We start from the raw sequence: 11,181 nt of genomic DNA, 5'->3' as shown, positions 1-11,181 counted from the left end.
GGAACTAGTTAATGGGCCCGAGTGTTCTGACTGGACTGTAGATGTTCAAGAGATCACAATACCAAACCAGAACTTTTCCGGCTTTACAAACAAGCAGCAAAATCCTCAAATCAACCCAGAAACAAACAGGAAGTCAGAGGAGAGGAGCCTGGACCAAGTTCTGTGCTCAGGGTTTTAGTTCCTGTTTAAAGACAAGCTGCAGTGATTTAAAGAGGACGGATCCAAACCAACATACAACTGAACTGGGTCTGAGACTCAAGACTGGTTCTGGTGAACTGACCCTGTCTGATCATCAGTGATCAGTGGAAAGATGTTACATTTTCTACAAAGTAAAACTGGAGCTCAAAACCAAATTGAACAGGTTATCAGGCAGTGGGCCAAGAACAGAACCCTGAGGGACTCCACAGGTCTGAGGAGCTGCAGAGGAGGAGGCTAATCCACATCAGACCCAGGATCCTGATCCACATCAGAACCAAGATCCTGATCCACATCAGAAATCCACAACAGAATCAAGATCCTGATCCACATCAGACCCAGGATCCTGATCCACATCAGAAATCCACATCAGAACCAAGATCCTGATCCACATCAGACCCAAGATCCTCATCCACATCAGAACCAAGATCCTGATCCACATCAAAACCAGGATCCTGTTCCACAGAACCAGAACACAAAACCTGCGTAGGGTGGCTCGGTAAACATGGTGTTGAAGGTGTGTAGGTGGACCACTGAGTCTGAGGAGAGAAGAACAGGATTCAGGACAGGACAGGTAGTCCACAAACACAGCAACCTTGTTACAGCAGGACCAGGAGGAGAAGGAGGAGGGGCAGCAGGAGTGAAGGAGGAGCAGTTGAAGAAGTGAGACTTGAGTACCTGCTCATAGGTCCACAGGGGGCAGAGCCTGGTATCATATTTCCTCTGAAGCTCTGAGCTCAATGGAACTGACCACAGATGGAGTCTGGATGATCAGAGTTGGAGTCTTCATGGCATCAACTGTCTGAGAGTAGGAGCGTTCAGGAAGAACAGGGTCTGTGGAACTGTTCCACAGGTTCCACCCTGATTTGGGTCAGGTCAGAACCGCCGGGAGCAGCTGCTTGATTCTTGAATGCAGTAATGATTGGGTCAATAAGAAAAAGGATTCTGACCTGAGAGTCGTTAGTTTGGAGGGCAGAGCTTCAAGCAGAGAAGTGAGGAGCTCCCTCCTGAGAGTCCTGGATGGTTGTAGCTCAGGTCCAGTTCTGTCAGGTGGGATGGGTAGGACCTGAAAGCAGAGTCCACGGGCCTTGTGTACAAAACGTGGCGTACGCACTGAAACGTGGCGTATACGCTCCTTTTTTAGCAAAACTTCAGAAGTATGACGAATGAAATGAGCGCAGCCCCACACCAGCTTTATGGCTGGTGTACGCACGTTTCTATGGTTACTGCTGTACACACATTTGTATAGTTTCTGGTGTACGCATTTTTCTATGGTTACTGCTGTACACACATTTGTATGGTTTTTGGTCCATTGGCTACATTTATACAAAGTAGGTGATTTTAGGAAACTTAATGATGTGAAAACTATTATTGTACACACCGGTCACACATGATGAACAATTAATACAGCCACATGTATAAAATTAGAGGAGTGGTTATAAAATACCTTTAACGATAATGACTTTAGTCTTATTAGAGGATATAACAAATGGAGCGATACACAGAGAGCGTGTATTTAGAGACCGAGAGGATGATCTGGACCACGATGATGACTGGATCATCAGACGTTTTAGGCTTCCAAGGACAATCCTTTTGGAACTGTGCTTGGTGCTGCAGCTGGTCTTGGAGTGCGACAGAGTGAGGAGCCGTGCACTGCCCGTGCACATACAGCTGCTGACAACACTGGGGTTCCTATAGCAGCAGGGTCATTCCAGAGGGAGCTGGCAGGCCGATCAGGACTGAGCCAGTCCACCTTGAGCTGTGCCATGTGTGGGATGGAATGATCCGTATGCCAATCAGGAATATCAAATTCTGCACAATGCAGTGAACAGGTCAACATTAAAGCACAGTTTGCAGCGACAGACAGTTTTCCTGATGTAATCAGAGCTATGGACTGAACACACATTGCTACAGGATGAAGACGTTTATGTTAACAAGAAGCATTTTCATCCTTCCATCCATTATCTTTTACCCGCTTCTTCCATTTTGGGTCATGGGGGTCGCTGGTGTCCATGTCCAGCAATCACTGTGCGAGGGGCGGGTTACACCCTGGACAGGTCGCAAGTCCATCACAGGGCCACATAGAGACAAACAACCATCCACTCTCTCACTCACACCTAGGGACAATTTAGAATTACCAATCAGTCTAACATGCATGTTTTTGGTCTGTGTGGGGAAGCCGGAGTACCCGGAGAAAACCCACTCATGCACGGAGAGAAAATGCAAACTTGACCCAGAAGGGCCCCCGGACCGGGATTTGAGCAAGGGACCTGCTCGCTGAGAGGCAGCAGCTCTACCAGTTGCGCCACCGTGCTGCCCCATTTTCATTTAATCAATGTATAATTTATGTGATGATTAAAAAAAAACAACTAACCAACATGGTGGCAAGGTGGCCTGGTTCAACACAATTCATTCTTTCTAATGAACAGCATGGTTGGAACAGACTAAATGCTGGCATGGTGCAGGATGGGGGTCTTCTTCTTCTTCTTCTGCAGAAGGTTCTGATGGTTCCACAGGTCCTGGTTGATGTTTCTGCAGGGTTTTATGGAGGAGAAGTTAAAAAGAGTCTTCACTTCCTGTTTGAAAGCTCAGATTCAGTGGAGGTCAATGGGAGTTCGGGTGTGTGGCCTCCGACCTTTGAGGGGATTAGAGTCCAAAGTCCCAAGTCTGAACTGGTACAGTCGGGTCTTCAGTGTAAAGTTGCTGTAAATGGATCCAGTTAGCATCAGCTGACAGAAGAAACACATCAGTGAGAATCATTTTCATGTGTTCTGCTTTTTTCAGCCGTTTAAAAATGATGACGAGGACTCAGCGCTTACTCCGAATCCTGTGAAAAGATGAAAGTGACGGAAGACTTCCCACCAGCGGTTCCTGCAGCGTTCATGGCTGACATATTTAATAACTGAATTAATTCATTTAACGTGAAGAGAAAGATGTTTCTGCATCCAGCTTCTGAACAGATGAGCTGCAAACAGATGATTTTATTGATCAGCTGCAGAGTTCATCTGATAAAACAAGCAGCTCAGTATGAAGAAGAACCAAAAGGTCTATTCAGCCTCATGCCTTCATCAGTGACCGAGGGCGGGTGATCGGCATTCAGAGCTGGTGTCATCCTGGAACACATGAAAAGTGACAACTAAAGGTGCACCTGCTTAATTTTCGGACTGGACCAACTGAAGGACACCTGCTTAGTTTTTGGACTAGACCGGTTTATGAAGAACCGGAAGTACTTTTTGTAAAGGTTGTCTCCACGGTAGAATCTGAACTTGTAAAAACTTTTCAATAAAAATGTTAAATTTTAGGTTTTTAAGTCTGAACCACCTGTTTCACCTGGACTCTCTGGAGCCGCAGGCAGCCGCGGCGCGGTGCATGCTGGGAGGAGCTGGAGCAGGTTTGTAGTAGGAGAGCAGCCGGCGGTTTCCAGCGTCACCTCCAACCGTCCCGCACGGTCCGGCCGGTCGAACCCGACCACCCGAGGACCGCGCTGTCTTTAGCCGAGCCATGGACGTCCGCGGCCGGCGTTTCGCGGTGAGTTAGGCCGGTTCTCCGGGTCAGACGGAGCTGGCTTATGTGGCTAAAGCTGCAGCTAGCTCTGGGTCAGGTTGTTGTCGTTGGGTTAGCTTCTGTCCTGCAGGTGTCTGCTGCCTAATGGAGCTGGACACGTCTCAGTTACCACTGTGTGGTTATTAGGAACACCAGAACTGGGTCAGTAACGTGAGTTTGTCACGGCTTTCGGACAGTTTGTTTCTTCACTCCTCAGGCTAAGCTAAGCTAGCTGTCAGGTAGCTAGGTGCCCCGGCCTGTTAGCTTAACGAGCCTCCCTCAGCTGAAGTTCAGCTTGGTGTCCTGACTCCAACCTAAAACAAACTGTTTATTGCTTGAAATGACCTCAACTGATTTATCTGCGCTGTTAGCTTCCTGTTGGACAGGTCAGGTGAGGAAGTGGAGTGCTAACTTTGTGTAGCCTCCAGGTGAGCTCGTTTTACTGAAGCTGTTTACTGTCATTTAAAACCTGCCAGGTTCGGCTCAGGTGTGCTCAGAGAGGCTGCAGGTGGGTTTCATGTTCGGTCCTGACTCTGATCTCAGGTCAGTTTGGGCTCAGGGATTAACATGACGGATGCTTCCTGTTTGTTAAACTGGTTCCTCTGGACCTGCAGGTTTCCAGTCCAGCTCGGCAGGCTCAGTGCACCTGCCCACAGATGTTGTGGCTCCTCCTCCTGTCAGGAGTAGGTTAATTTTTTCTAATCGCTGTGAACAGATCGGGCTCATTAAAAACATCACATGAACAGTTTGTTGGGTCAGAACACACTGATGCAGGTTCTGATGTTCTGTTTGTTTATCTCAGCGTTCTGCCTGTAGGTCCATTCACTGGCTCTAATCAGTTCCTGTCTCTGTTTCCCAGGTGTAGCCCGGACCAGCCAGCACAGAACCATGGAGCCAGACGTGATCCGCATGTACTCTGCCTCGCCCCCGCCAATGGAGGATGGTGCCGAGGAAGAGGATGAAGAGTTTGGAGACTTCGGTACCTTCTCCAGTGTCCCGAACAGCACCAGCTTGTCGGAGTTTGAAACCCCGACAACGTTCAACCAAACCCAGGCTCTGACCGCCACCTCACCCCCCGAGCTGCTCGCCAGCAGGGGGATGGTGGATTTCAGCCGCGGCACCTCCAATGGCATCTGCACCCCCGGGAACGAGCTGTCCAAGGCTAACGGCGTCGGGCCGATGAGCCACCCGGACAGTTCAGACAGAACTGAGTCCAGGAAACTGGTCTCCTGCTCGTTGGACTTGTCTGTGAGCAGCGAGCCCGCCAAGTGTAATGGTGGAGACACGGAGGTGCTGACGAACGGCTTCTTAACCTTTGACCTTCAGGGAAGCCCCTCCTCACAGAATTCTGTCCACTCTCAAATAGAAGGACTGTCCAGTGAGGAGACGGGCAGCATCCCTGTTGGCAGCTCAGAGGATGAGTTTGCAGACTTTTCTGCTTTTTCCAACACTGAAGGACACCTGACAGCACAGAACGATGGTCCCACGGCACATCCCCTGCCGCTGGAGTCTGCCGTCCACAATCAGGGAACAGAGGACACAGTCAGGGACACAAACAGGACTAGAGCTGAGACGTTGGACGGCTCTGGTACTACTGACTCACTCCAAAGGGATGGAGCCTTCACAGCGGAGCGCTCACAGACTGATGGCACTAAAGACGGTCCGGTTCTGATGGACAAGTCCAAAGAGACAGTACGGGGCGGAGAAACCGACATTTCATCTGACTCGGCTGCAGACAGTGAGGTGGCACAGATGGATGAGAAGAGCTCTGAGACGGAGACAGAGACATCGTTTGGCCGTCCTCTGTCAACTGAAGCCCTGGAGGAGTACGGTGACACGAGCCTCACCGGATCGGTGCCGTCTCTGCCCCCCCAAGGAGACACATCCTCCCCCGCAGACGAGGATGAAGACTTTGGAGACTTCGGCGACACCGGCTCGTTCGTGGGTCAAGACTTTTCAGGTTTTGAGGTCCAGCAGGATCAGAACCCTCTGCAGGGTTCCGGTCCTGCACAGGAAGTGATCGACATGGAGCAGGAGGAAGACTTCGGAGACTTCAGCTCCCCCAGACTTAACTCCGGTGGAGACGAGTTGGAGGACCGGGGACAGTTTCCTGCCAGTGACAGTTTTGGTAACTTCAGCTCGGCCGCAGGCGGCGAGGACGGCTCCGGGTGGAGCGCCTTTGGGGAGCAGCACGAGACGGAGGGGGATTCCTGGGCGGCATTCAGCACAGAGCTGAGTGCTGCTCCTCCTGCAGAGGAGGAGGAACATGAGGAGGAGGAGGAGTGGCATGAAGGAGCAAGTCCTGCTGTCAGCGAGCACATGGACAAGACAGAAGGGCAGACGGTAAGAACCAGAGAACAAACTTTTATTTATCTTCCTGCTCCTCCTCTCAGCTGCTCCTTCAGGGGCTTCACGGTGGATCATCTGTCTTCATGTCCCTCCTCTGTCCCACTAACCCTCTGCAGATCCACATGGATCTGATTCCTCCATGAATCCAATCTTCTCCCTGGATCTCATCCAGAGTTTAGTCACATGATTCAGCAGAGCAGATGGCTCTGGAGAAGCCCAGTTCATTTTGGGTTGAACAGGAAAAGTTTCAGGTTAAACGCAGCTGAAAGCACTTCCTGATGCTCATCAGAATCAGGAACAGAACCTTGCTGTTCTGATGAGCGGTTCAGACAGATATTCCTGTGAGTGGATCAATAGGTCCAGATTTTAACAGTTTAAATCCTGTTCAGACAAAGGAACAGTTTTACTGCTGAAGATAAATTATTTAATGTGTTTATAAAAACATGAGTTTGTCTCAATGTGAAGGAAACTCCAGAGGGACAGGACTGATAGGTTTATTTTAAAGGCAATGTTTAAATCACTTCCTGTCTTCTCTTAAGTTTTCATTGATTTCCCTCATTTTTTACATCAAACCACGGCACAGGGAAGCAGTGGTTAGAGCTGTCGCCTCACAGCGAGAAGATCATAGGTTCTCCTCCTGGCCTTTCTTTGTGAAGTTCACATGTTCTCCCCATGCCGAGTTCCTCCACAAACCAAAAGCCTCCATGGTGGGTTCATCATTAACTAAAATGTCCCAAGGCGAGGGGGTGAAAGTTGTTTTCCAGGCGTCTCTGTGGTGGACTGGGGACGGGTCCAGGTGTCCCTGTGGTGGTCTGGGGACGGGTCCAGAAGTCCCTTGCCTCTCACACTGCTGGAGACAGATCCCAGCTTCTGAAGAGAAGTAGGTATGTTAGCTGATCAGGCTACGCCCACTGGAGTTGCCTGATAGAAGCTCCTGAAGGCGGTCAGTCAGATAATAATAAAATGTTATGTGTTGTCATCATTGTATGTTTCCATACAATGATGAAATTGGCTCTCTGCATTTAACCCATCCACCCCCAGGTGGTGCAGTGGGCAGCTATTGAAAGTGTCCGGGGAGCAATTGGGGATAAGGTGTCCTGCTCAGAGACACCATGAGATGTGCAATGACTGGGGATCAAACCTGGGACTTTCGAGTCCCGAGTCGGCTGCATCAGGGGTTCAGACATCCGTCTGACTGCAGGAAACATTCCTGTCTTTCATTCAGAACCGGTCCAACTGTGAAAACGGGACCAGCAAAGGGTGTTCTCAGGTGAAGAGGTTTTGACTGTGTTCTGGAGGCCCGGTTGATAGAGGTGGTTAACGAGCTGCTGCTGCGGTCTCTGCAGGCGTTGCTGTCCAGCCGTTTGGAGAAGCTGTTCCACTGCAGCTTCCCTCAGAGTTCCGTCCAGAACCAGCAGGCAGAGGACCGAAACCGAGTGGTGACTCTGAAGGTTCTGCTGGAGCCTGCAGAGGACGGAGCAAAGCCCGAAGAGGAGAGATCACCATGCAGCCGGTGAGTTTGTGTCAAAACATCAGACTTTATCCAGTGTTTACCCTAGTTTACTTGCCTTGGCAGCATGCTCATATCTTCTGTGATTTTTGTCAACGGGGGGTGGGGAGTGGAGATGGAGACACATCTGTGTTGTGCGCTGTTTTCGAGTGGGGGTTGGGGGTGGTCAGTAGGCAGGGTGCTCGGTTCTGTTGACAGGGTGGGGCACCCTGCTTGTATAATGGTAGGGTAAACACAGCTTTATCCCTCACAAGCTTAGGTTCTGATCTGAGACAGACTGGTCCAGGCGTTTGAGCTGAAACGGTTCTGATGGACTACCCGGTCTCCGCCTCTTACTTTGTCTTGGTTCTGATTGGTTGCTACAGGTTGGCGCTCGGCGCTGTGTTGCTGCGGCTTCAGGACGTCCACGAGGCGGTGGGTCTCAGGTACCAGTGGGGGGGCTCGCACTGCAACAAAGCGCTTCTCTGCTGCCTGGGCATCGACACCAGAAACATTGTAAGTCCCAGCTGGACCCAGATTCTGTTCAGACCCGATATCCAACAGTTGGTGTCGTCCGAGGGACCAACCTGGGCCTCTTTGTGTTCTCTGTCCTTTAGCTCTTCACGGGTCAGAAGAAGCAGCCGGTGATCGTCCCCATGTACGCTGCCGGCCTGGTGAGTTCACGTCCTAACATGGTCCTGATCCGTGCACGCACGGTACAGTCGGTGCACGTGATGGTGCTGGCTGAGCCGCTGCAGTAACCGACTCATCGGTTCTTTCAGGGGATGCTGGAACCGACCAAAGAGCCCGTGAAGCCCGTCTCTGCAGCCGAGATGATTGCCTCCATTGCCCAGACGCCTCCTGCAGCGCCGGAGAAAAGCTCCTGTCACTCAGACTCTGTCCAGGTGGGACATCAGGCGGTCCACAACCAATCAGAGCCGGTGCGATCCAATCAGAACCTGTCTGAGCTGTGTTGAGAGCAAAACTCTGTTTGACCTCCTCTGTTCTCTCAGCAGGAGGCGCTCCCTCCCATCCAGTTCGACTGGAGCAGCAGTGGCCTTACCAATCCTCTGGACGGTAGGTGACCTCTGACCCCTCGTTCATTGTACACTAAATGATTTGGTGTGTGGGTAACACGGCGAGCGTTACTCTGAAAGTCTGGTTCTGGTTTTAATAAGATGAAGTCTGCGTGGACACAAAGTAAGAAACAGTTTTTAAAATGACTTCATGTTCAGATTTAATCAAGTTTAGAAACATCTTAAAGAAACGCCCATGTTTCCTGTTTCTGACTCATCAGAACATTTCAGCTTCTGTGAGGAGCTGATGGTACCAAACTGGGCCCGTCAACCAGTTTAAAGTACAAATGGACCCTTTCTTTAAACTCTGTTCCATAGTGAAGCATGGTGGCTGCAGCATCATGATGTGGGGAAGAGCATAGACTTGTTTCCATCTGTTCCAAACCTTTACTGCGTCTTAAGGTTCTGTTGGACACAGTGCATTGTGATTGGACAGCACCTCCTAGTGTTGACTCCTCCATCAGGGGGCGGGGCTAATTTTGGGGAGTTTCTGTTTAAAGTGCTACTGGAAGAAAACATCTTAACATTAGGAAGTTCAGTTTTACCCACTTAGTCACAAAACTGGAATATTTTATTTGGAATTTTGTGCAGCCAAAGTGAAACAGGAAGTAACATCAGAGGAGAACTTCTTGGTCTTTGATTGAAACTATCTGATTTGAACTATGACTCATCAGATTCTTCTCTGCTGTCTTATGTAGCAATGCTGTTCCCCTTTGACATCACTTCCTGTTACCAACATCACTTCCTGTTACTGTGCATGTGAATACCTCAGCAGCACGTTATGAATGCAATCTTTTCATAATTGCATTCATATTTATACTTCTTTTATTTTATTTTTTACGTCTCCTGCACTTTAAAGGCACTAACCGGGCCGTTCATGCAGACGTCTGTTACTAACCTGAACTCTGCTGCATCACCTCTCCTTTCTCTCTTTCTTTGTTAACCTCGCTCGTCCAGCCAGCGGAGGCTCGGCTCTGTTGAACCTGGACTTCTTTGGTCCTGTGGAAGATTCTGGTTCCGGCAGCTCGGCCTCCATCCCAGGTCAGCAGCGGTCCGCTCGGAGCAGCATGTTTGTTACATTTGAAGCAGATGGGTTTTAATCGGCCGTTTGATTATTCGTTCTGATAAGCAGCTCCTGCCTGAAGCGCTATTTTCTCTAAAGTCCAACAGCAGAACCAGAACTTTGTTGTAAAACAGATTTAAACAGTTATCAGAGATCTGGACTTGGATCAGAACCGGGTTCATACACACAAACAAAGCAGGAAGACGGAGCGGTTCTTATCCAACAGACCAGCAGCTTCTGGATGAAGCTTCAGTTTGGTTCTGAATCAGGGTGGAACATTAAGTTTTGGTTTTGGTTCAGGTGTGGACCCGGAGCTGTTTGAGCTGACCACAGCCAAACTGGACCCAGGAGGCACCGGCAGCCGTGTGGCCGACGCCTTCGCCCGCCTCATGTCCACCATGGACAAGACCAGCACGTCCACCAGGTGGGTGAGTGGGCTGGATGTCCTGCTGTTGCTGCCAAACGATTCTGAGGTCCGTTTGTCTCTTGTGTCCAACAGGAAGCTGAGGAAGGACGAGAATCTGAGCGAAGAAGCGGCTAAGGTCATCGCGGCGCTGCCAGATCTTTCTTTCATGCAGGCCAAGGTTCTGATGTTTCCTGCCACGCTGACGCCGCTCAACTCGCAGGTCGCTGCTGACTGAAGCTCCGCCCCATCACCTCCCCTGGCCCCTCCCACCTGAACCTTATTTTCCTGACTGCATTAGTTCGTTGTTCAGATGTTTTAAGGTTGTTTTTTTTTTTCCCCCATTTACCTTTCAAAATAAAATAAGCATTTATAGTGGGAGGGGGGAAGCTGAAAAGCTCCTTTTATTTTGGTGGGATTATGAAGGAAACACTGACTGAAGCTTTTCAGTCCAACTGCAGTGGGTCGTGTATAAATCTATAAAATACGTTTATATTTAGAGTTTATAAATCTTATTTATGGACTGAAACCACACTGCCTGCAAAATCCAGCTGAATGTCCGTCCCCTCGTCTTCTGAGGCCTTAGTTCTCTCTGGGTTCTGTCCACTTCTGTCCGGCTCTACAGGACTTCCTTTAAACCCACGTCTTTGTCTCTTTAGTTCTGTCGTCTCCTTCCTGACGTTTTCGGGGTAAAAACGGGACATTTGGGTTGAAATCGCTGCAGCGTCTCATCAGAAGGGACTTTAGGGACCAACGGGTGTCTCCTCCTGTCTTGTCCTGCTGTCTCCAGGAGGATTTTGCACATTGTAAAGATGAAATGGATGTAATGGTAGTTCACTGTGGCTTTAGACTGTGTACAGGTCAACTATGGGCTGGAGGCATTCCCATGGAAACCAGCTGGAGAGCCTCAGGTTTCTGTCCCACTTCAGACCACGAGTGTAAATTTTAGAGTTCACAAGAAAATTAAAATAATTTAAGAAGAAAACTCGTCTCCGTCCTGTTTGTGTCCCCGAGTCAGATTTCAGGTCCAAATGCTGGTTCTGCTCCGAGGTGGAGAGAAAAT

General features: G+C 49.7%; 1 protein-coding gene across 1 annotated transcript; it reads left to right on the top strand.

Annotated features, from left to right (window-relative positions):
* The first annotated feature begins 3,558 nt into the window (after positions 1-3,558).
* aftpha (aftiphilin a) lies at positions 3,559-10,616 on the top strand. The gene is made up of 10 exons (XM_037690138.1): positions 3,559-3,723; positions 4,598-6,081; positions 7,434-7,600; positions 7,963-8,092; positions 8,194-8,250; positions 8,359-8,481; positions 8,590-8,653; positions 9,610-9,693; positions 10,016-10,139; positions 10,215-10,616. The coding sequence occupies exons 2-10, from the start codon at positions 4,627-4,629 to the stop codon at positions 10,354-10,356; spliced, it is 2,346 nt and encodes a 781-aa protein (XP_037546066.1). The 5' UTR covers positions 3,559-3,723; positions 4,598-4,626; the 3' UTR covers positions 10,357-10,616.
* The last annotated feature ends 565 nt before the right edge of the window (positions 10,617-11,181 follow it).

The sequence above is a fragment of the Nematolebias whitei genome, chromosome 16, assembly GCF_014905685.2.
Source record: "Nematolebias whitei isolate Nwh7 chromosome 16, NemWhi1, whole genome shotgun sequence".
NCBI lineage: Eukaryota > Metazoa > Chordata > Actinopteri > Cyprinodontiformes > Rivulidae > Nematolebias > Nematolebias whitei.
Note: the sequence above shows the minus strand (reverse complement) of the source record. Positions and strands in the feature narration are given on the sequence as shown.

Coding starts and splice junctions, on each gene's coding strand:
- aftpha (XM_037690138.1), top strand. CDS start 4,627: ATGGAGCCAGACGTGATCCGCATGTACTCTGCCTCGCCCCCGCCAATG. Junction 8,482..8,589: donor GTCACTCAGACTCTGTCCAG/GTGGGACATCAG, acceptor CTGTTCTCTCAG/CAGGAGGCGCTCCCTCCCAT. Junction 8,654..9,609: donor CCTTACCAATCCTCTGGACG/GTAGGTGACCTC, acceptor TCGCTCGTCCAG/CCAGCGGAGGCTCGGCTCTG.